At 56.8% G+C, this 24602-nt stretch overlaps 2 protein-coding genes across 3 annotated transcripts in view; one reads left to right on the forward strand and one right to left on the reverse strand.

The window, feature by feature from the left end:
- The first annotated feature begins 992 nt into the window (after positions 1-992).
- ANKK1 (ankyrin repeat and kinase domain containing 1) lies at positions 993-16212 on the forward strand. The gene is made up of 8 exons (XM_058686749.1): positions 993-1242; positions 6545-6839; positions 8006-8157; positions 8374-8423; positions 9018-9173; positions 9866-9984; positions 10556-10592; positions 11731-16212. Exons 1-8 carry the CDS (start codon positions 1061-1063, stop codon positions 13032-13034), a joined length of 2295 nt encoding a protein of 764 aa, XP_058542732.1. The 5' UTR covers positions 993-1060; the 3' UTR covers positions 13035-16212.
- A 4343-nt stretch (positions 16213-20555) lies between these two features.
- DRD2 (dopamine receptor D2) overlaps positions 20556-24602 on the reverse strand; it is a 65021-nt gene continuing 60974 nt past the window's right edge. For both annotated transcript variants that reach the window (XM_058686751.1, XM_058686750.1), the window contains 2 exons: positions 23592-23919; positions 20556-21846 (listed from right to left, as the gene is read on the reverse strand). In XM_058686751.1, coding sequence (XP_058542734.1) covers positions 21653-21846; positions 23592-23919 — 522 coding nt within the window. In that variant the 3' untranslated portion in view covers positions 20556-21652. The remainder of the gene's footprint in view (positions 21847-23591; positions 23920-24602) is intronic.

The following is a 24602-nucleotide window of genomic DNA, read 5'->3' on the forward strand; positions in this document are numbered from 1 at the left end:
CACGGACCAAGGTAACTCTGCCTACAGGGAAAGCTCCCCATCTTCCCAGCCAGCCAGGTTTGCCTCTGCCGGTGCATTTTCTCCCCTCCTTCCTCTGGTCTCTGCACTGAGCCCTGGGGCCAGATTTCTCCACAGCCCTGACACCGCTCTGAGCTGGTCCCACCTCAGGGATGGGGCCGGGGTCATGCTCCAGCTGTTCCCTGAGCCTCACCCCTGGTCCCTGGCAACAAGCCACCCCAGTAGCTCGGCCAACGCGTCCACCTCCCCATGGTCAACCCTAAATCAAATGCCAATCCCTCTGAAGGCAGGTGCGGATACAGTGCCAGGAAGGGGAGCTCCCTGCAGACAGACACCCGCCCTCTCACCCCACTGTTCCTGCTGACCCCTCTTTGGTGACGTTTAGCACACCGTGACTGGTTGACAGACAAAACAAAACAACCCAACAATAAAGGCTGCATGAAGCCAGTCAAGCCGAAAGACTCAGACCAGAAAAATCCCCACTACGACCTTTTTTTCTCCATTCTTGCTGTGGAGGGGTGAGTTCCAGGCCCCCACACCCATCCACAGAGACCCCTGGCACAGTTTTCAACCCTTCATAAATCCTTGGCACGGGTGAGCAGGAGTAAGTAAATCACCTCCCACTTAGGGCTGGGTAGAAATCAAGTGGGGCCCTCTTCCCTGGCTTCCCCGACATCTTCCTCCCCCCGCACCTCCCCCCCAGCCCCATGCGGGAGCTGGGGTCCAAACGGAAGGCTGAGACTGAGGAACGGTGCCGGGGTGGGGAGGGGCTGGCGGGGGGCGGGGTGTCCCCGGGGAGGGACCCTCTTCCCAAGCCCAGGCCCGTGGCTGCCTGGGGCCTCAGGGCTCGGGTTCGGGTGTCCCCGCCCTCGCAGGGCCGGACCGGCCCCTCCTGGCGCCGGCGCCTCCCCATCCGTTCCCCCCCCCCCCCCCCCCCCCCCCCCCCCCCCCCCCCCCGGGCCGAGCGGCGGGAGGCCGGGCGCTGAGCCTCCTCGGTGCGGAGAGCGCGCGGCCTGGGGGGGAGCCCGGCGCCGCAGACCCCATGGCCGCGGGCGTGGAGCAGCGTCTGGGCAGCCTCGCCGTCTTCACCCGCGACGACTTCGAGGGCGACTGGCGCCGGGTGGCCAGCGGCGGCTTCAGCCAGGTGTTCCGGGTGCGGCACAGGCGCTGGAGGACGGAGTTCGCCGTCAAGTGTGCCCCCTGCCTCCAGCCCGAGGCCTCCAGGTACCTGCCGGCCCCGCCCCTCTTCTTAAAGGGGGTCAACGGAGGCCCCGCGGGCTCCCCAGGGAGGGGTGGCGGGGCTTGGGGCTGAGGCTCGCCGCCCTCTGCGTTTCTAAACTCTGCCCAGTGGGCTGAGCCACCCAGGCACAGCCACTTTGTTTCCATACCTGAACCGCCTGGACGGCCAACCCCATCTGTGGAATCCACAGAGGTCAAAGGTGAGCCACAACTGCCCTCCAAAGACACCTTTGTCCCATCAGACCTCCCAAACTGGTGGGCCTCCTTCCTCCTGGGTGTCAGGGTGGTGATGACGACTCTTGATGGCCCTCTGCCATGCGTGGATCCACCCCCGAATTCTCCCAGCAGGCAGGGCTGGGCCTGCTGACAGTCAGTCTGTGGCACTTGGCCCAGGGATCGATGCTCAGTGACCCGTGGAGATGCACGCTCTCCCTTCCCCTGGCCGTCAGTGTGGCCTCTGCCCAGCCAGTGCAGGCAAGGAGGCGTGGGGACTGGACACGGCCCAGCCTTCTGGCCTGAGAGCCTGTCCAGGCCACTTGTTGGCGAGTCAGGCAGGGAAGGCGGCAGTCTCTGACCTTGCTTTTGTTTCTGGCTTCTCCTTGACTCATTGTGCGCACTGTGGCCACACCTGCACATGCCTCCTTTTTTCTCCTTCCTCTTTCTCTCTGCTTCCACCCATCCCAGTCTCCTGCCCACCACATTTGCTTGGACTGGCTGTGTGCTGGTCCCCTGTGCAGCCATGAAGGAGACGCTTAGGATGTGAGGTCTGAGTGTGAGAATCCTGTTGTCCTCCCAGGGCTCCTGGGCCACCAGTTAGAAGGCCTGGGGAGGGGCGTCTCCTAATTTGGATGTTGTGTTCTCTGTGGTCACCAGGCAAGCCCCCAAGACACATCCTCAGGTTGCACCCACTCAAGCCAGCCCCTTCTCTAATTCCTGGGCTTTCCACCTGCTTCGCGAATGTGGGCAAAGTGAGACAGCCCACAACTCGACCCTCTTCCTCCTTCAACACCCTCTTGCTGGCTTTGGAGTACAGTCAGATTTTTCTAGGGTGTGTCCACATCATCTACGGGCTTTGAAGTGAAGGGCAAAAGGAGAGAGATGGCATTCCTAAGACTGCGTTGTTAGGCATGGTCAATAACATTCCCTTTCCAAGTTCTGGGAACTCTCTGGGGGAAAGGGCTAAGGGATTTAATGACGACTCATGCCTGCTGTGTGTGGAGTACTGTCCTAGGAGATTCATGTGGAGTCACTGGATACTTTTTACACCACTTCATTCATTCCTTCCCTTGACAAATGTTTCTTGCTCTCCTACTATGTGTCAGGCACTGTGCCAGACCCTGAGATACAATGATGAGTGCAACAGATAGGGCCTTGTTCTCCTGGAGCTTAGAGCCTGGGGGGGACAGAGACATTAACCAAATAACTCTACAGGTAGAGTGTGCTGTTGTGAGAAAAGCAACAAAGATTTATTGTTGTGTGAGAGCTTATTAGAAGAGTTTGGGATCAGAAAAGGCTTCCCTGAGGAAATTACAGTTGAATGGAAGAGTGAGGGATGAGTGTGAGTTAAGTAGTTGAAGAGGAAAAAACTTTCCAGGAAGAGGCAGCAGAGTGTGCAAAGGGCCTGTGGCAGGCGGGGCATAGTAAGTGAAGGTGGGGAGAAACGCTGTTGGTGGCTGGAGTTGAGAGAGAGGGAGCAGCGGAAAGCCACTGAAGGGTTTGCCGCCAGGTCGGGGGTGTGTGACAGAAAGGAGCTAATAAAAATTTGCAGTATGGAGAATGGATTGGAGGGGTAGAGTGGATGCTGGTCCAGTTAGTTGTCACCATTCAGGCAAGAGGCGACTGGAGACCAGCCCTGTGCATAGTGACAGAGGGAAAGACAGGAATGGATTATGCAGTATTTAGGAAGTAAACATCCACTTGACTTGGTGCTGGGTTGTGTATGGGAGGCAGGATGGGGAAGAGGAATGTCAAGGCTAATCTGATGTCTGGCTTGCCCAGAGGAACAAAGGGTCCAGTAGAATGTCTGGTCCCTGAGAGCTGAGTCTGTGTCTGCTCACTGCTCTATCCCCGGAGCCTGGTACATGGTTGGTGTCTGTTGAATGAGGTTGACAATTAATAAAGGGAACATGAAACGAGGCCCAGGTTTGCAGAAAAAATTCATGAGTTCAGTTTTGTATACAGGTTGAGTTTAAGGTGCCTTTAAACAGCCAACAAGAATTGTCAAGTGGACTTCAAAGTGAAGGGCTGACCTAACAATATGAAAATTTGTGCGTCATTCATTATGATAGGTTGTAACTGAAGCTGGGGCGTGAATGATATTCATTCGCTCTAAGCACTAAGTGAGCAAAACAAAGTCCCTGCCCTCATGGAGTTTATAAACTAAGGAAGAAAGGAAACTAGGGGAAGATGGAAAATAAGTAAGTAAATAATACATAAACAAATAATTTTTTTCTATAGCACTTACAACCACCTGATATTTTCTTGATTAAAATGCCTAAAGAGGCTTGAATAATCTGATCTCCCAAGAAAACATTTGATCTAAAAATATTAATTTGTGGGCTGTGTATGGAGGTGGAGGCATGAGGATTGCCGGAGTTGGAGTAGTATTGCTGTTAGTTAATTACTTAATTAATTAATTTTTATTTATTTATTTTGAAAGCGAGCAAGAGAGAGAGAGAGAGAGCAAGCAGGGGAGGGGCAGAGAGACAGAGGGAGAGAGAGAATCCCAAACAGGCTCCATGCCAATGCAGAGCTGGTCGCGGGGCTTGAACTCACAGACTGTGAGACCATGCCCGGAGCTGAAACCAGGAGTCAGTTGCTTATCTGACTGAGCCCACGCAGGCGCCCTGTGGATTGCTGTTTAATATAGACTTGAAATCCTTACTCATTAGGTATCATTTGAGTAGAGATTTGAAGCAAAGAAGTAGCAAGCCATGTGGCTGTCTTAGAGCAGAGGGAACAGGAAGTGCAAAGGTCCTGAGGTGGGAACATGCTTACATGGTGGAGGAGGAGCAAGAGGCCCTGATGGCAGAAACAGAGGTGGGGAGAGTCAGCAAGCTATGCCCCGGGGAGATCTTGCAAAGCTTCCTAGACCGTTGTGAGAACTTTGGCTTTACTGTGAATGAGAAGAAAGCCAATGGAGGGTCTTGAGCATAGAGGTGACATGCTCTGACTGACATTTTATGAGTATTACTCTGGCTACTGGGTTGAGAGTGGATGACAGAGGAAAAGAAAGAAGCAGGGAGGCCAATTAGGAGTCTTGGGCCAAGATGTCACTGGGTAGAGGTGGTGAGAAGTAGTCAGAATGTTGCTCTGTTTCGAGGGTAGAGCTGACAGGATGTGTTGAGGGGATGGTCGTGGGAAGGGATGAAGAGGGGTAGAGGAGGACGTCGGATCTTTGAGGGTGGGAGGCTGGAGGCCCCGTTCACTGAAGGGAAGGCAGAGGGAGAGGTGGGTGGCCCGGGAGAACCAGGGTTCTGCTTCAGACACCCTGTGTCCTCTACCACAGGAGATCCCGAGGCTGGGAGTGAGAAGGGAAGGGCTGGTCGGAGACTGGACAGGGGAAGGGGGAGGGATCTGGGACAATGCTGGCACACGGCCAAGGAAGTGAATACTTCGAGAAAAAAAGAGGGAGAGACCTGGCTGGTAAACCGAGACCCGGAAACTCTGCACAGGCTGTAGCACTGGGCAGAGGTTGGGCTCAGACACCTTGGCATCAGCTGCTCAGAGAAGTATCAAGACCTGGGTCGTCTGGGTGACTCTGCTGGTTAAGCATCCGACTCTCGTTCTCAGCTCAGGTCTTGATCCCAGGGTTGTGAGTTCAAGCCCTGCTTCAAAAAAGAAGAATCGAGACCAGACGCCCAGCGACAGGGGCTGGTGGGGGATGAACCTCAGACACAGCACACGTGGACTGTGTGTCTGGGCTGTCGGGGCAATTGTGCAAGCTGTTGTTCCCATTCCATAGTTAAGAAACTGAGGCCCAGAGAGTTTACTTGCTCAGGGTCATGCAGAGAATAAGCAGTAAAGCTGGGATTTGAAACCAGTGCAGCGAGATCCCCGGATCCCTTGCTTGCTCCTTTCCACGACCAGTATCTCAGTTTCTGGGAACTCAAAAGGACAAGAGGAGACAGATGATAAGTACAGCAGAGGTGGAGGGGAGGTCTCTGGAACAGAGCAGAGGTGGAGGCGAGAACAGAGGAAACCTGGACCAGCCACCCTGTCCAGATGTGAGGAGGAGCAGGTAGGTTTCCTGGAGGGCAGCAGTCTCTGGCTGGCTTCCCGGGGCCGCCCTGCACGCACATTCCCAGCAGCCTCCGCCTGCAGTGCCCACGCGGCTTTGCAAATACCGGGCTTTTAAAAATGTCATTTCTCCCTAAACCTCATCCCTGCAATCCCCAGACAATCCCCAACAATTTGCATAGTTACCACTCTGTGGGCGAGAGGAGCGAGAGGGTCCGGCAAATGCTTATTTTGTAAGGCCTTTCCCTTAAGTCTTGACTACCAGTTCGACAAAGACATATTGTGCTATGCGTGGCGATGTGCTGTGGGGGGGAAGCAAGATGAATAATTGCAGTCCACCCATTAGACGGAGTCCAGAGCAGCCAGTGCAGACCCCGCTTCAGGAGAATGGCTATGGGAGGAGGCACTGTGCGCGCGTGCTAGCTGGAAAAGCGGATCACAAAGCACCCCACATGGTGTGATGGAGAGGCGGACAGGGGAGGGGGGGAAGGAGCGAAAGGGAGGGAGAAAAGGAGAGAGACACCTTGAACATGTATATGTTAAAATATGAACACAGGCCAACTCTGCAAGCTTGGATTACTGATGATTTAATTTTCTTCTTCCTAGTTCTCTGTATTCCCTTGGTTTCCTGCGAGGATATGTATTATTTTCATAATCAAAATGGCAGCAAATGATATTTTGAAACAGAAGCATGAGGCGTGATGTTGGTCCTCCAGGGGCTTGTGACCTACCGGGGGAGACAAACATATAGACAAGTGGCAGAGTAACCGGCCGGCTTTTTGTGGCCGCCCCTGTAGAACGGACTTGCCCCTAAGCTTGCAGACTCCTTCGCTTTCCTGCCCCGTTGCTGCCGGCCATCTGGGCCCCACTCTGTGCATCTCGCTAGGCATCCTTCTAGAACTCACCTTCCTCCTGCACTACCTTGCAAACTCCCGAGGCTTTTCCGGGTCTCCAGAGCCTGGCACTAAGCCTAGTTTGTTGCTGTACTCGTTGCTCTTGGAATTAACGGGTCATCTCCTTGCATCCCTCATGCCCCGCATGTCCGCAGCCACGATGTGGACTGCCTCGTTGAAGAAGCAGCCAAAATGGAGAAGATCAAGTTTCAGCATATCGTGTCCATCTACGGGGTGTGCAGGCAGCCCCTGGGCATTGTGATGGAGTTCATGGCCAACGGCTCCCTGGAGAAGATGGTGCCCACGCACAGCCTCTCCTGGCTGCTCAAGTTCCGCATCATCCATGAGACCAGTCTGGCCATGAACTTTCTCCACAGCCTTAAGCCACCTCTACTCCACCTGGACCTCAAACCAGGCAACATCCTCCTGGACAGCAACATGCATGTCAAGGTAAAGGCCCCAGTCAACCTCCCTGCCCCCTTTTCACTCCAGAGTCTCCCGCAGGTGAGCAAGATTATCTACCAGCTTGACTAGCCTGCCGAGAGTTTCAAGTGGCTCCATTCATGCGCAAATACTGAAGCCAGGGATGACACCTAAAACGATGGATGGGCAGTAGAGTTTGGTGCGTGGATCTGGGTATCAGGATGCCTGCAATAACCCTCTTTGGACCTCAGTCTTCTGTTTCTACTGTGGGTAGAATATTCCCTGTCCCTCCTATTCTTTGCTTTGGGTGGGAATGTATGTAAATGAGATGATTCCTAAGAAAGGTTATGATGGCCTTCACTTCCTAAAATGTGCCACCTTCTTCTGCCCCAGGACCTTTGCACACTCTGTCCCTATTGCCAGGACCAGTGTTCCCCTCCTCCCTTCTTTATTTAGCAGGCCATGCTCATCTTTCAGCCTTCTGCTTAAACATTACCTCCTCAAGTTTTCCCTGATGGATCCCAACAGGCCCCTGTTACTATATACCCTCATGGTACCTCTGTCTCTTCATAGTGCTATCCCCAATGGTACGTATATAGTCATTTGTGAAACTGTTTCATTAGTGACTATACCTCCCTATTTGAGTAAGGACTTAGAGGAGTAATAGGCGTGGGGGTCTCAGCTTTCTTACCTGCTGCCTGATCCTTAATTCGCAGGCTGAGTGATCAGTGAGTAGTCAGTTGGCATACGAATGGACCAGTGGATAAAATCCATGCTGGGGATAAATATACGTGGTGTATATACTTCCGGGCCCTTGGAAGTGGGCGAACGGAAGCTTACCAAAGACGGCAACTTTGTCCACAGTCCGTCTGGATCACAGCCACCCCTACTAAGTACTTGCTGTGTGCCAGATACTGTTCTAAGTGCTCTTGGCACATTTCTCCATCTAATGCTTGTCAGAGCACTGTCACTTAAGTGTCCTTACCATTTCCAGTTCATAGATGAGGAAACTGAGGCTCTGAGAAGGTAAGGAACTTGTCTGAGGCCATCCAGGTCATACGTGGGAGAGGTGCCCGGGTTCTTGACCACTGCCCCATCCTGGAAAGGGCAGGCTGCAGGAGGGGGAGAGATCAAGGCAGTTTTCTGGAGGCGAGGCTGTGGCTCCGTTATCCCTGCCTGTGGTTTGCCCCCAGATTTCGGACTTCGGCCTATCCAAGTGGATGGAACAGTCGACCCAGATGCAGTACATCGAGAGGTCAGCTCTGCGGGGCACCCTCAGCTACATCCCCCCTGAGATGTTCTTGGAAAGTAACAAGGCCGCAGGGCCCAAGTACGATGTGTACAGGTGAGAGGGGGCTGGGCTCACTCTGGGGGTGGGGGGTGGGTAACTGCTTATCACCACCCTGCCTGACCCGTCCCCCCAGTCCCAAGGGCACAATGACAGGGCAAGGGGGAGGAAGGATGGAGGGGCATTCTGGATGGGAGCGTGTGGGGCCCACCATGTAGGGCGACCACGGGTGTCTGAGAAGGTCACTGAGGGCACGCTTTGCCCTGTCTGCAGCTTCGGGATTGTCGTCTGGGAGCTCCTCACTCAGAAGAAGCCGTATTCAGGTAGCAGGCGGTGCCGGCACCCTCGGGTGGGGTCCTGGAAGGGGCTGGGAGAGGCCGAGGGCTCACAGGGGAGGGCAGGTGGCAGCTTGGTGTTGGGGAACCACGTGCTCTTTATGGATTCTCGCTCTTACCCACCTACCTTCCTGCCCTACTTTCCAGAGCTCACGTAAGAGTACAAAGAGGGCATACGTCAGCCCAGACCACACTTCTGGCTCTAATTCCTTTGCTTCCAAAGTATTCTTTCCTGTCTCTCCTGCCCCCACCGCTGCCACCTAATGCCAGGTACATAGACTGTCAGGAAACCCAAGCAAACTCACAGAATGAAAAGTGAAAGCCTGTAACCAGGCCTCTGGACATCAGAGGCCTGTCCCGTCTTGGCCTGGGAGGTGGCCACAGCTGGACCAGAGACCCAGTAGCTCAAACTGGAACCTCAAGTTGGCCTGCAACCTAGCTGTTGACTCACAGTGCATTTATGTTGCCCTTGCTGTGTGCACTACTCTGTGGGGATCCTGGGAGCCCCCCCATCCCCATACCCTGCCCAGCCAGTCCAGCCCCACCTCTCGGCCTTCACACAGCCTGGGCTTCCTCTCACAGGCTTCCACATGGTGACCATTGTCGTCCAAGTGGCCGCAGGCATGCGGCCCTCCCTGCAGTCTGTCTCTGATACATGGCCGAGCGAGGCCCAGCAGATGGTGAACCTGATGAGGCGCTGTTGGGATCAGGACCCCAAGAAGAGGCCCTCCTTTCCAGGTTCTCGTCCAGCCCAAACTGCTCAAGGGACTAGGGAGCCGGGCAGGGCTGGAGCTTGAGGGGGCCAGGGCTGAGGCTGGAGGGGGCAGGAGAGGAGATGGCTGGAGCCTGGGCCACTCCTGAGGGCTGTACTTGGCCCTAGGGCACAGTCTTTCTCACAGAGCCGGGAAGGAGGAGGGCAGCTGAGGATGGCCGCCCCGAGTCTTAGGGTGACCGTGCACCCCCGTGGGAGGTAGACAAGAAAACCCATGCTGGAGGGTCTGGGCCTCACTGTGCTGCTTCTGAGTTTCCCGGTTAGCCTGGTCCTTCCAGGGTACAGCATCCCCATTTGTAAAGTGTTCCAGACCGTGAGATCATGGGCCCGGATGACCTGTGAGGATACCCAGCCCTTTAGCGACTGTGCAAACACACGCGTGTGTAACTGTGAGCACCTTAGACATCACCGAGCCCTGCCTGCTTGTTTTATGGAAAAGGACCGACCCTCAGAGGGTCAGTGACGTGACGTGCTAAATGTGGCCCCACGGAGCCTCCGCTGGGACCCAGCTTTCCTGCCTCCCGGTGCGCATGTGTGAATTTGCATGAGTCCAGGAATGGATGGGGGGGTGGGCACCGGGAATGTTAGGGTGTCTAAAATGGAGAAGGGACGGCTGGCCAGCCCGTTGCTTTTTGTGTCTCTCTCCTTCATGGAGCAGAAATCACAGTTGAGACAGACATGCTGCTGTTCCTGCTGCAGAGTCCCGTGGCAGACCCGGAGAGTGAGGCCCTGGCCAGGAAGGTGTCGGGCAAGCTGGCTCTGCAACGGCCCGGGGACGTGAGTGCTGGGCGTGTCTCTGGCAGGTCCTGGGATGTGAGCGTGGGAGCAAATGGGGACTGAGACGCAGCCCACACTGCTGGCCACGCCAGGCAGCCCACCTGGGGACAGATTTTCCTACTTTGCACAGTGGTGGCTGTAGCTCCGAGCCCCTGAGAAGGACATACGGTCTCTCGCATGTGTGGGTTCATCCGAGCCCTGCCCGCTTTCACATCACAGCCTCAGTGTCCTCACTCTGTTCTCCTGTGCCTTCCCTACCGTGGGGACCAGCCAGGAGCTAGCAGGGGGCTCCTGGCTGAACCACAGGGCCAGCCACCCTGCACTCCATGTGCCCCAAGAGGAAGTCAAGACCCTGGACCAGGGTCTCTTTCTGGCAGGGTCTCCCCTGCTCAGGACGTTCGTCCAGCTATTGGTAGGAATGGCATAGGGGGGCTTCCGAGGACAGAGTGGGATGGGAGTCCCCACGGGTGCTGGAGAGGGTCAGAGAGAGGGGAGGGGCGGAGGAGGGTACAGACCAGCACCACCCCACTCACCTCGTCTGCCCCCCTGTCTTCTGATTCCCTGTCTCCAGGTCAGTGAAGAGGTCAGCCAGGAGCTAACGGACAACGGTGAGTCCAGAGTACCACACTGGACCCAGAAAATTCACAGCCGAGAGGAAAGTGGAATCTAACTACAACCTTTCCCCATCCCGCCTGCCCCTGCCCCTCCACCCCGATTGTCACAAATCAGGAGTTGGTGTGTCCCTTTCTTGGCACCCGGCTCCGTGTTCCAGAAATGCACTTGCCCCCAGGGCTTAGGCTATGCTTCCCTTCAGGTCTGTGTTCTTACAAAGCCGGACTCCTCCCTTCCTGGCTTGGAGGTAGAACATCGGTTTTCATCCCTGACTGCGCGTTAGAATTAGCTGGGGCATGAAACCCTGATGCCTGGGCCACCTAGACTGATTAAATCAGAACCTCGGGTGTGGGGGCCGTGGGAAGGGATTTTTGTTACTGTTATTGTTGTTTGCTTGTTTGGGAAATTGTTGCTTTTCTTAAAGTTTTTTCTTTCTTTATTTATTTTGAGAGAGAGAGAGAGACAGGGGCAGAGAGAGGGAGAGAGAGAGAATAAGAGGGGAGGGGTAGAGAGAGAGGGAGAGAGAATCCCAAGCAGGCTCTGCACTGTCAGCATGCAGCCCCACTCGGGGCTCAGTCCCTTGAACCGTGAGATCATGACCTAAGTTGAAATCAGGAGTCAGATGCTTAACCAACTGAGCCACCCGGGTGCCCCCAAAATTGTTGCTTTTAATCCTAACACATTCTGGGTGGAGCAGGAGGAAGCCTTAGTGGCTTCAGGAGGAGTCCAGATCATAGAGCCTGCTTTCAACTTGCATTGACTTACTTTGTGCCAAGCCCTCCTCTGAAGGTTCTTACCCACCCACGTTGTCCCCACAATGGTAGTTTGTGTCGCCTTTACGGATCCGGATCTGGAGACCCGAGGTGGCAGGGAATTGGCAAAAGTCAGGCGGTGCTAAGGGTGGACCCAAGGTTTGCCCCCAGGCCTCCCTCTGCCCCGTCCTCACAGGAAGGCCAGCCAGAGTCTGTTCGCTGGGATGAGAACACTGCGTAGAGATCTGTGATAGCAGGAAAGACTGCCCTCCCTCCCGGAGTCTCTGTGCCTGGATGGCACTTCCAGGAGGCAGGGGGCTGCATGAGATGACCTCTGGACAGGTCAGGGGCCCATTTTTCAACCCTATCTTCCTCCCGGCAGACTGGGGAGACTACCTGAAGCGGGTTCTGCGGCTCTCGGACGGCGAGAACCCCGTCCCAAGCGGTGAGGAGCTGTGCACATACGAGAACAAAGTCTCCCCCCTCCACTTCCTGGTGGTGCAGGGCAGCGTGGAGCAGGTGAGGCTGCTGCTGGCCCACGAGGTCGACGTGGACTGCCAGACGGCCTGCGGCTACACGCCCCTCCTCATCGCCACCCAGGACCAGCAGCCCGAACTCTGCACCCTGCTCCTGGAGCACGGGGCCGATGCCAACCTGGTGGATGAAGATGGCTGGGCCCCGCTGCACTTCGCAGCCCAGAATGGGGACGACCGCACCGCCCGCCTGCTCCTGGACCACGGGGCCCATGTGGACGCCCAGGAGCACGAGGGCTGGACCCCGCTCCACCTGGCCGCACAGAACAACTTTGAAAATGTGGCACGGCTTCTGGTCTCCCGTCAGGCCGACCCCAACCTGCATGAGGCCGAGGGCAAGACCCCTCTCCACGTGGCCGCCTACTTTGGCCACGTCAGCCTGGTCAAGCTGCTGGCAGGCCAGGGGGCTGAGCTGGATGCTCAGCAGAGAAACCTGAGGACACCGCTGCACCTGGCGGTGGAGCGAGGCAAAGTGAGGGCCATCCAGCACCTGCTGAAGAGCGGGGCGGCTCCCGATGCCCTTGACCGGAGTGGCTACAGCCCACTGCACATGGCGGCCGCCAGGGGGAAGTACCTTATCTGCAAGATGCTGCTCAGGTACGGGGCCAGCCTCCAGCTGCCCACCCAGCAGGGCTGGACGCCCCTCCATCTAGCAGCCTACAAGGGCCACTTGGAGGTCATCCACCTGCTGGCTGAGAGCCATGCAGACCTGGGGGCTCCTGGGGGCATGAAGTGGACGCCCCTGCACCTGGCCGCCCGCCACGGGGAGGAGGGGGTGGTGTTAGCACTGCTGCGGTGCGGGGCTGACCCCAATGCCCCCGAGCAGTCGGGCTGGACACCCCTCCACCTGGCTGTCCAGCGGGGCTCCTTCCTGAGCGTCGTCAACCTCCTGGAGCACAACGCCGACGTCCATGCCCGCAACGAGGTGGGCTGGACTCCCGCCCACCTGGCCGCCCTCAAGGGCAACATGGCCATCCTCAAAGTACTGGTCAAAGCCGGCGCCCAGCTGGACGTCCAGGACGGGGTGGGCTGCACACCCCTGCAGCTGGCCCTCCGGAACCAAAAGCAGAACATCGCTGCCTTCCTGGAGGGCAAGGAGCCCTCACTGGCCGTCCTGGGCAGTGCTGGGCCTGGAGCCCAGTCAGAAATGTAGACAACGCGGGGCCTCCTTACCCATGAGGAAGAAGGGTTGGTGGAGGTGAAGCTGGGCTTCTGGCACGGCCCCTTCCCTGTCCTTGCCACCTGCCCCTGGGGCCTTGAGAGGGAACAGGAGGCTGGTCTCCCCCCCAGAGGGAAGGGAAGTACACTGGGGTCGTAGCTGGGAGTTGGCCCTGGCCACCTCTTCCTCCTCCCGAACCTGGACTCAAGCCCCCAAAGTGAATTCCCTCTTCCTTCCCCAGATTCCTGCCATCTTTTGCCACTTGCCCCTGAGCTCCCAGGGGCCCCTGCATCCTGGGAACCCTCTCTGACGGTGAAGGGACGCAAGAGAAGAGGGGCGTGCTCCCTCCTCGCTAGTATCTGTCTACTTGGCCCCTGTCTCTGGCAAGACCAGGAGAGCCAGGCACGTGCTTTTCAAAAGGGGCTGTAGCTAAAAGCCAGGAGGAAATCTCTGCCTGCCCTTTACAGCCCCAGCCAGCCCCCTGTTGCCACACAGACCACACCTTCCTGGTGGCCCTGCTTCTGGCTCCTGGGTCTCCCACGTGGTCTCGGGGATGAAGAAGGGCAGCTCCAGCTGCCCATGAGTGTGATCCTCTGTGGGTCCCTGGCCCCCCCTACCTCCCCTTTGCCCTGTCTAGTTATATGGCCAGATTGCAAACCCTGAAGTCGATAAAGCTGTGGATCTGAGTCTCCCCTTTGGAGACGGGCTGACCCGTGGGGCCAGTTGTGTGCGTATGGGGCGTGGTGTGTGTATAAGCTCACCCAGTGGGAGGAGGGAGGGGCCCGAAGTGTGGAGTTGGAGGAGGTGGTGATGGTGAGGGGTGGGTTACTGGGGCAGGGACTTCCCTCCCAGCCACAGCAGCTCAGACAACTGTCCCCTGTGACCATACCCTGGCCACCCATGTGCTGGCCTGGCCTGCCCTACACATTGTGGGGCAGGTTTCGGGGCAGAGCGGGGGCTGCTCACACTACCCTTGTGTTGACTGGGCCCAGCCTCTGCTTCCTCTCTGGCTCTGCTGGGAATGGCCGGCCTCAGAAAGGTGGGGGGACTTGAGTGGGTAAGAATGGGTGCCCTAAAGTCCTATCCCACTCCTCTCCACCTCTCCGCACTGCTGGAGTAGTCCCTCCAATTTTGATTTAAGGATGTTTTGTAATTGTCAGAGAAAAGGAATCTTCTGCCCCAACCACTGGCCAGCTCCAACCCCCAGCCCCTGGGCAGGTTCACCTCTGTGCGGGGCCGGGTGCATGCGGGGCCATCAGTCAGCAGCCTGCCGTCAGCATAGGGTGAGAGGCAGAGCAGAGGAGACCTCTTACCCCACATACATGCTGGCAGTGTTGTGTCTCTGGGCTGTGGCCCACCTCCTGGGCCCTAGATGCTTCACCCCATCACGTCACAGGCCGTGGCCGCCACGGAGAGCCCTGAGAGTAGCACGGAGCTGGGATGTGCCCCAGAACAGTAGCTATAAATCAAACCTACGCATTAGAACCTCCTGGGTGAGGTGTGTGGGGGTAGAAGAGCTATTTAAACACTGGCCCTACCCGGTTAAACAAGAATCTCCTGGGTTAAGCTGGAGAGCAGCCAGGGCTGAGAACAAACACCAGGGGGTGTCTCATTTCTCCCTGTGCCCTCTCCTTAGCACCACCATGATGACAGTAATCTGCCGGCAGCCCCCTGGTGGTGGGCTTTTCTGGGCTAGTTGGAGGAGTGGGGACTCCTGAGGACTACTGTAGGCATCACTCGAACGTTCATCTTCCTCCTCCCTGCTCAGCCACCTGGTCCATTCTCCTTGTTCTTCCTGAGGTTGAGCCTTAGGCAAGACTTGTAGCTGAAAATGCCCCCTGGGAGTTCTGTCTTTCCAGAACATGCTAGAGCAGGAAGGGGGAAGGGGAGAGGACTCTATGCTGTTTGCCTTCCCTGTGCACTGAGGTCTGTCTGGCTCCCACGCTAGGATTCTGCACGAGCCAGAGAAGGTGGGGGGGCTACCTGTTCAAAGCCAGGTGAGCTCAGATCAATCCCTGGGAATGTCCAGGAGTGAGCCACAGGGGGACAGCAGTGTTGGGGCTCTCCTGTTGGAAACAACTTGAAAGATCCTGAAGAAAGAGTTAGAACAGATAATTGATGCCTTTGCATCTGCTGTCCTATAATGGCAGGGATTCCGTGGACATGCGGTCAGGACTACCCCTGGGAGTCATTGCAGCTCACCAACCTGATGGTCCCGGGGTCCAGGCTGAGATTCTCAGACCCCTGCTTGGTCTACAACCTGCCTCCAGGAGGTAACAGACGTAGCGGGTTCAGGCCAGCTCTGGCCCACAGCCCTCACATTGCCTACCGGCACCTGCTTGCTTTTCAAGTCAACCCAAGCCAGACACATCACACAGTGTCTGTGGTGAGTCCCACTGCCACACAGCTGCCTTCTAGAGGTTTTCGTGGGATGTTTAGAATTGGATTTTAGTGAGGCCCTTGAAATTTCCAAGGAGAGAGTCTCCAGCTGGATTTCAAATCCTGTTTGGGGGAGTTTGGGGGGTGGCCAAGGATAGGAACTCCCTAGTTTCCTACTGGGCATCTCTACTTGGAGGTCCTACAGACCCCTTCAAGTCCCAAACTGGGACGTTCCCTCCCCTCCACGAGTCCATTCTTCACTCTCTTCCCATGTCAGTTTTTGCCTGAACTTTTAACCTGGGAGTCCTTCTAGACTGGTGCTGTCCAACAGCACGCCCTGGGAGGTGGGAAACCCATATCTGCAACCGGTTGTTAGGATAGGTCCTTCCCCTCTGTGCTTCTGAGCGCTTAAAATGTGGCCAGTGCAGCCGAGGGACCAGACATTTGAGTTCAATAAACTTAAGTAGCCCCACATGTGCCTAGTAGACAACACAGTCTATAATCTGGCCCTGTCCCTCATCCAGTCAGTTACCAAGCCAAGTGGGACTTTCTAGAAGACACATATGTGGGAGGACACAGCAGAGACGGGGCAGTGCCTAGATGAGGTGGAAGGAGCCGGGGCGCCAGAGGCTGGGGAATGTGAACGAGCAAACAAGCTAGGGGTGCAGACAGCCCAAGAGCAGATGGGGTGGTGAGACCCTGACGCCCACCCTGATTCCGGAGCTTGGACCTTGGGGCAGCTGGGAGATGCTCTCCCTTTCTGAGCAGAAGAATAAAATCACAATGCACTGTGCATTCCAAAGACCCTTTGGCCGTGCATAGGGTTGGGGAAGGGACACTCTGGTGGGGGAAAACTGCTCTCATGGGATCAAGAGGACAGTGTTGTCAGGCCTGCTCAGGAAAATCTGGGAGGTGTGCATGCACTTTGCTCCTGCAAAGTCCCCCACCGCTCCCCATGCCCAGAGTGGTCTACCTCCCTCCCTGCCTGACCTCTATCCTTCATTCACCTGCAGCATCTGACTTCCACTGTGCATCCAAGGCAGCAGGGAGGCTCTGGGTCTCAGGACAGAAGTCAGGGGTGGAGGCAAGAAAGCCACAAGCAAGTGCAGTGGCCGTGTGGCACTTCCTGCGGATCTGGAGCTGCCATAGCTCCAACCAGGAGTAAAAGGCCTCTCCAGATGCCTCCGCATGGGGATTCCCCCCAGCAGCCCTGCTTTATTTGGCAAGTAGCAGAGCTGGGGTGGGAGAGGGGGTGGGAAGCTGTCCTTACCAGGTACCTCTTCTCCCTGCACCGCATAACCCCACAAAGCCAGGGTGGAAGCCACCTCTTCCAGAGATGGTCTGCTCTGTCCCCACCAGCTTTCCGCTCCCCTGGACTCTCCAGACCCAGGGCCAGGGGCACTGGGTTGGCAGGAGAGGACCCTCAGGCACATGCATGACAAGACTCTGACCTGCAGCCCCCCTAAAAACTACTTCCCTGGGGTGCCTGGGTGGTTTAGTCCGTTACGTGGTTAAGCATCTGACTCTTGATTTCACCTCAGGTCATTATCTCACTGTCATGAGATTGAGCCCCACATTGGGTTCTGGGTTAAGTGTGGAGCTCGCATGGGATTCTCTTCCTCCCTCAAAATAAATAAATAAACATTAAAAAAATAAAGATTTTAAGAAATAAATAAAATAAATAAAAACTACTCCCTTGCCCTGCACACACACACCTCCCACCCCCGCCCCACTCATTAGCTCTGCAGCCCAAAAGGCTACCAGGCTGTTCACAGGCACCGGAGGGCAACCTCCTAAAAGACAGGGGCCCAGATACTTTTTCTTTCCCTCTCTCCCCACCTTTTTAAAAATCATCTCGGTGGGGCGCCTGGGTGGCTCAGTCGGTTAAGCGTCCGACTTCGGCTCAGGTCACGAGCTCGCGGTCCGTGAGTTCGAGCCCCGCGTCGGGCTCTGGGCTGATGGCTCAGAGCCTGGAGCCTGCTTCCGATTCTGTGTCTCCCTCTCTCTCTGACCCTCCCCCGTTCATGCTCTGTCTCTCTCTGTCTTAAAAATAAATAAACGTTAAAAAAAAAAATTAAAAAAAAAAATCATCTCGGGGTGCCTGGGTGGCTTAGTAGGTTGAGCATCTGACTTCGGCTCAGGTCATGATCTCAAGGGTTTGTGAGTTTGAGCCCCACGTCGGGCTCTGTGCTGACAGCTCCGAGCCTGGAGCCTGCTTCCGATTCTGTGTCTCTCTCTCTGCCCCTCCCCCACTCACACTCTGTCTCTCTCTCCTTCAAAAATAAATAAACATTAAATTTTTTTTTTTTTAATCGTCCCACACTAGCTTCCTCCAGCTTTGCTCAGGGCTGGTCAGGAAACAGGCAGAATGGACAGTGTCAGACATAAATTTGGAACCCTGAATTCAAAAGTCAGCCTGTCATCAAGGCAACGAGTCTCCTTAAGAGAGGCGGCCTAACAGGGGATCCCATGGGTGGGGGCCCAGGGTTAGGAAGACAGGAGCACGTGGGACAAAGCCCACACGGCCCCTGCATAGGATGGGGGCTAATGGCCACAAACATAGCCTGGGTCCTGGGGCCCAGGAGGGCAGGGAGGCAGTGGGGCACAGGGCTAGGCCAGGGAAGGGATCCCGGGCAGGTAGACATACTGCCCCCAAGGCGGGCTGGTCATCAGTGTCCCTGGTTGCAGATGACTGACTGCCCGTGTTCTGAGCCCACCAGGGAAGCAGGACAGATGGTCACTTCTTTCGAGGGCCTCTTGCCCCACCATTCAGGCAGTGCTCTATGCCCTCAGCCCTCCTACTCTCACCAGGGCTGCTGCACCCCACATCATTGTCATCTATGGGACCTGTGCCTCCACACCCAGCCAGGGCTCTGTCATGGGTGACACACAGCTTAAACAGCTGTTGCGTGATTGTGGGCCACAGACTCTGCAAGAACAGGGGTCACATCCACCTTTTTCCTGTTGCACACCTAGCACCTTGCTCAGGGCCTGGAGCACAATGGTTGCTCGAGAAAGATCCACGGAGGAAGTCACCGGCTGGGTGGATGGATGGATGGATGAAATGCAGTTTCTCTTGCACTACCGGCCTTCCCAATTTCCATCTCCCCAGCCAGGGGCCACCTGGGACTCCTCCGGAACCCACTAGGGGAAGAGTAAGGGGAGAGGGCCCGAAACTTTGAAAACTTGCAGTCACACGGGGACATCTGAGGGAACATACACGCAAAGTGCCCGGCTGTGCCTGACCCGGTGCTGGGTGTCGGGGGTGGGGGGGGGGGGGGGCGGTCAGACTCCACCTGCTGTAAAGGCAGATAAATGACCCCTTGGTTGAAAGTCATGCTTCGGAGAAAGACAGTCATAGAGACAGAAGCCCAGGGAAGGCGGAGGAGAGAAATCAGAGCACTGCAGCAGTAGTCAGGGACTCCTGGGAGAGAAGCAGAGCCTGGGCCGCCCCCTTCCACCTCAGAGTTCTCTCGGGTCCCCACGCCCATTCCTCTGTCCCCGAAGAGTGGAGGGGGGAGGGGGCGGAGCCGGCCCTCCCCCTGCCCACTCCAGCTGTCAATCTGCTGTCTGGAAGAAAGACTTGAAGCTTCATGACAACTGTGGGCAACTTTCCTCTGCCCCGCCTCCCGCCCCTGCCTGCCCTCTTGCCCTCTCCTCCCATCAGCGCCCTTTCCAGACTGCTGGGAGCCTGGCTCCCCTCCCTCTCTAGCTACCTGCTGTCCCCTCTTCCTCCCTTCCTCCCTTCCTTCCTTCCTTCCTTCCTTCCCTTCTGCTCCCCTCCCTCCCTCCCTCCTTCCTTTCTTTCCTTCCTTCCTCCCTCCATCCCTCCCTGCCTTCCTTCCTTCCTTCCTTCCCTGTCTCCCTCCTTCCACCCTCTTTTACTCTCTCCTCTGTCATCTCTTCCAATTCCCACAGCTGAGAAACCTGTGTGACCTTACAGTTTCTAATGATGCAATGAGATTTGAAGCTTCCGTCCAGGGCAAGATCTTTCATAGGCTGAGTGTGCACTGTGTCTGTGTGCATACCTGTGTGTGCATCGGCAGCAGAGAAGTCTCTAGGGTCTCTAACCCCACTGAGGGTCCGACGCCTTCCCCAGGAGGTGGTCACTGGGTTACTGACACCCTCTGAGCTGGACTAGGGGCCCATTTTGCCCAGCTTCTGGGACCTGGGTGCTCCCGGGTACAGGAGCCTCCCCTGGGGCTTAGCAGGTTCAGGGAAAAGATCAAAGTCCATAATTAAATGTTCAGGGCAAGTTAAGTGCTCCAAAGTTTGGTGCTAAAAATATTGTATTTAGCATGCAAATTATGCCCTGACAGCTCCCCGGAGCCTGAGCCCGTGGGAGCCGGCACGTTGTTTGTCATCATCGCTGTTATTCTCAAGGTAGTAAGAATATTCCTCCTTTGCCAGGTTGATTTATATTTCATTTCTTAAAGCCAAATTTCTGTTTTCAGGGCAATGCCAATTTGTGGCCCCAGAGAGCTTGGAGCTGTGACTGATCTGGAGGCCAAGAGGAGGGGGACCACCTAGGTCATATCACACAGGCCCTCCCTGCCTCCCCAACTTGCTGCAGAGGAAGGGGGTCCTGATGTGAGCCAGAAGTCAGGGCAAGGGGCTGACACAAACACGGACACAGCCAGCAGCTCAAAGGGCACCTTTTCCATGGAGGCTTCTCTGCGTGGTTGGTCATAAGAGCTGAGGTCCTTCAGAGGTGCCAGGACCTGGAAAGGAGGAGGTGGGAAGTGGGGACAGCCTGGCCTTCCTACAAGAGGGATCAGGAGAGCCCTGGGTGTGCTCTGGGATTCCCACTGGGAACTTTCTCCCGTCCCATCTTGGTTGACAGTTGAGGCTCAGGGCCAGCCAGTAGCAGGGCTGAGAGCGTTCAGGTCTCCTGGGCTCAAGGGACAGGGAAGGGGAAAACACAGGCGCACATATCCTCTCCCCGGTCCTCCTGGAGCACCTCCTTTCCCCCCCGCACCCCCCCCCCCACCGGGCGTCCACCCTGGTGGCTGTGGCCAGGGTCATCCCTTTGTGGAGGGGGCTGTGGAAGGCTCCCCCAACTCTGATCCCAGCACAGACACCTGCTGCGGAGGACAAAGTTCGGTACCGGTTCCCTTCCACCCGAGGGGCCTCGCATATGACTCTTGTCAAAGTTTTATTAGTTTGGAGCATGTGTAGTGATGTTACAGAGTCTGGGACCCAGGGCCCCGCCCACAAACTGCAACCTCCCTCCTCCCTCAGGGCAGGGCCAGCCCAGGCTAAGTGGTATTCAGCAGCCCCCTCACCATGGGCTCCTCTAAGGCGGAGAAAGTGGAAGGGGAAGGGGGCAGGAGAGAGGAGAGGCAAAAGGCAAAGGAGAGTGGTTTTGCGGCAGAGTGTGGCAGGAGGAAGTCCCCCAGAGAACCAACATCCACCCCGGACCCCGGATGCGGCCACAAGCCCACCTTCCCTGCCCTCTCACAGGTTGGCCCAACAGTCGCTAGAGAAGGGACGCACCGAGTCAGTTAGGAGGCAGCAGCGTGGGCTTGGGGGACGTTCCGCTCCCCGCAGACCTTCCTGGGGCCTTTCAAGCCCAGGGTTCCTGCCCTCAGCAGGTGTGGAAATCACATGGGTTGCTGGAGGCACAGTGGGGTGGGGTGGGAGCCACTGCTGTGGAAACAGAGGCTCCCGTCGGGCAGGAAAGGGAGTGAATGAAGATTTTTGGCTTGGGCTTCTCTGATGCTCACCCTGTGGTCTGGTATTTACATGGGTCTCCCAGGACTGAGTTTCCTGGGGCCTTGGCAAGAGCTCTGGCTTCCCAGGCATGGGCCTTGTGGGGTGGGAACCGTCCATCCCTCCACACTGCCCGCTTCAGCACAGGCCTACGAAGACCAGGCCAAACCCCACAGAAAGCACGGCCTCTGAGCCCTGCCCCTGTTCCTGGTGACCCCAGAAGCCCAGAGAAAGGTCAGAGAAGGCGGGTGTGTCTTTGGTGCCAAGGGGAGATGGCCTAGAGGTGGGAGGGGGGCTCTGTGAGCCGCCCCTGAGCCAGGGGTCCAGCCCTTCGGCTGGCACCGTGCCTGGCTCCCCAGCACTACCCTGGAGGAGTGAGGGTGTGCGAGCTCTGAGGGGCGTGGAGTCAAGCTAGAGCCTGCCGGGGACAAAGAGAAGGCCAAGTCCGCCCTGCACCACCCCCATCCACGGCTCCCAGAAACGGAGACCCGGCTGGCCTGTGCAGGGAGGCGGGAAGCGGGTCAGCAATGCAGGATCTTCATGAAGGCCTTGCGGAACTCAATGTTGAAGGTCGTGTAGATGATGGGGTTCACGGCACTGTTGACATAGCCCAGCCACGTGAAGGCGCTGTACAGGACGGGCGGGATGTTGCAATCACAGTGTATATTCAGGATGTGGGTGATGAAGAAGGGCAGCCAGCAGATGATGAACACGCCTGGGGGAGAGGGTGGCAATCAGGCAGGCAGAGGCTGGGCTGGGAAGGCCCACACGAAGACAGACCCCGGCCCAGGAGCCCTGCAGGAGGAGGCTCAGCCTCAGATTCTAGAGCCGTCTCTGACACCCGTTTGCAATGAAGGCCACTTTCCTTCCCTCGGCCTCATTTTCCTCACCTGTCAAATGGGTATAATAACACCTACCCCACAGGGAAGGATAGTGGGCTTGAAGGCAAATCCACGAGGTTAACATTCTGACACAAGTCAGTACAGACGGAGATATGTACTCTACTTTCTGGTCATCTCTGAGAAACACATCTTCCTTACTGGCCGGAAGTGGAACATTTGGTCACTGCAGGTTGGGGATGCACCGTTTGGGCCCGAGGGACAAAAGGGAGAGCTAGATACCCATCTCACTTAGGCTCCTGGCATCCCTGTGAGGTGGACGGGAAACTGAGGCTCCCACAGGCCCTGTGATGTACACAAGGCCACCCCGTTCATGAGGGATGAAGCCAAGACCCGCTGAGTTCCAGTCTATTGAGGTCTGTCCCACCAGTGGCCAGCCTCTCCCTATGCCTTCCCCAGCCCTTGGGGGGTACCTCTTCCTAACTGCTGCTTTGGGACGCTCTGACCTAGACCAACCTCCCTCCCGCCTGCTTTGTCCATCTGACTCAGGACCTCGTGCTCTGGCGGGACTCTCGGCATGGTGGCATCATGAGCCCAGAATGCCCCACAAGCACCCCGGGAGTCCCCAGGACTGAAGAGAGACCCCACGGACCAGAGCAGAGGGCACAGCGACAACCCTCCTCTGTCACCCCCAGCCACATGATCAAGGCTCTGTCCCTTAACCTGCGGTGACCCTGTGCATGCGTTCATAAAAGCAGGGTAGTAACTCTGGTCCCGCTCACGCCACAGGACTGGCCGGAGGTCAGAGGGGATGGTGGGTCTGGAAGGGTGCCCCGTGATAGCCTGGGTGCTGCAGGGAAGGCACAGTCACATTGGCCCCTCCTGTTCCCAACCAGCCACATCACATCATGTCCAGTCTTGTGTTTTGACTCGCCATCTGGGGTTTTCTAGGAAACTTTTATTTGAAAGCCTTGCCTGGCTGACAGAGCCATGCCCTCATTCAGATGGCTCCCCCCTCCAGGCCCCTTTCCTTGTTCACAGCTCTGGTCCCACAGGGTCTTGGTTGAGCTGAAGTGAACTGAATTTCCAATTCCTCAACAATAGCAACATTACCCAAACCATACTGATAACACATCCCTGTGTATACTGCTTTGCACTTTACAAAATGCTTTCACCTTTGTGTACCATCTGACCACCACAACAGCCCCGAGAAGCAATCTCCTGCTGAGGGGACTCCAGAGAGAGATGGTGACTGGCCCAGGACCATGATGCTCTGGAGGTCACCATGGTCGACTGGCCAAGCTCACTGACTCTGAAGTCAGACTCCCTGAGTTTAAATCATAGGTCTTCCTTGGGCATGTTATATACCCACTCCAGACCTCAGTTTCCCCATGTGTAAAAGGAGCATAATTATAGAATCTACCTAATGGGGTACATCAGTGGGAGTGGCCTGCACCTGAGAAAGTGCTGGTCCCCTGGCCCGCCAGCCATGGTTGTTAGGAAGGGGATGGCAGGTAACAGGACCCATCCTGGTGGGCGGACCCATGGTGATGGTGATGGGTCCTTTCCTCGGTGATGGCTGGACAGAGCCGGGCTGCGGCCGTCGGCCAGCCTGACTCACCGAGAACAATGGCGAGCATCTGGGTGGCTTTCTTCTCCTTCTGCTGGGAGAGCTTCCTGCGGCTCATGGTCTTGAGAGAGGTCCGGGTTTTGCCATTGGGCATGGACTGGATCTCAAAGATCTTGGCAATCTTGGGGTGGTCTTTGGCATGCCCATTCTTCTCTGGTTTGGCGGGGCTGTCGGCCGTGCTGTGGAGGCCGTGGTGGGATGGGTCGGGGAGGGTCAGCTGGTGGTGGCTGGGCGGTATGGGGCTGTACCGGGTCCTCTCGGGGGGGCTGGTGCTGGACAGCATCTCCATCTCTAGTTCCTGGGCTCGGCGGGCAGCCTCCTGCACAGGGGCAGAGAACTCTGGGTAAAGCCAGGCCAGTTCACAGGCATTAGCCACGCAGCCTCACCTGGCCCCACCCGGCCCTGCCCTCTCCTCCTTTAGAGACTCCTGCAAACACCACAGGGTCACTCTGCCGAACATGGGGAGGTCGGGACGGTCTGGGCTGCAGGGCAGTCCCTGCCTGTGGGGTCATCCCCAGCACTTGGCCCCGAGCAATACTTATGCAGCCTCAATAACCCCACAACCATCTGTGAGGGCTTATTACCCCCAGCATTTCTCTCTTATTGACTGAGCAACACTTACTGAGTACCAGTGAGCGCCAGGCACCGAGCTGGCTGCTGGGAATACATTACTGGTTTGGCATTCAGTGCCTGCCTGCAGGAGCTCATGTTCTAACTGCATAGAGGGTACCCCTGTTCTTCCTGCTGGGCTGAATCGAGGGGCCGCAAGGCAGACCTGAGACACCCCACCACATTCTCCTTGTAGACTGATCCCCGTGCCAAAGGGCTAACCCCAGGTCTCCCCCCAATCCTTCCTGCCAAGCTGACCTGGCGGCCTTGGTGGGGGATCCACTCATGGCCTCCCAGGTTCCCCAGACCGTGGAGTATCAGCTTGAACTTCTCAAATGCAGCCTTGCTCTGCACCCGGTGGGGGTGGGGGGGTGGGGGGGGTGGGGGGGTGGG

This window comes from Neofelis nebulosa, chromosome 10, assembly GCF_028018385.1.
Source record: "Neofelis nebulosa isolate mNeoNeb1 chromosome 10, mNeoNeb1.pri, whole genome shotgun sequence".
NCBI lineage: Eukaryota > Metazoa > Chordata > Mammalia > Carnivora > Felidae > Neofelis > Neofelis nebulosa.

Excerpts from the sequence above, each read along its gene's own strand:
- ANKK1 (XM_058686749.1), top strand. The coding sequence starts at position 1,061 with ATGGCCGCGGGCGTGGAGCAGCGTCTGGGCAGCCTCGCCGTCTTCACC. Across the intron at positions 8,158-8,373 it reads CCCAAGTACGATGTGTACAG|CTTCGGGATTGTCGTCTGGG; the intron begins GTGAGAGGGGGC and ends CCCTGTCTGCAG. Across the intron at positions 9,174-9,865 it reads GAAGAGGCCCTCCTTTCCAG|AAATCACAGTTGAGACAGAC; the intron begins GTTCTCGTCCAG and ends TTCATGGAGCAG.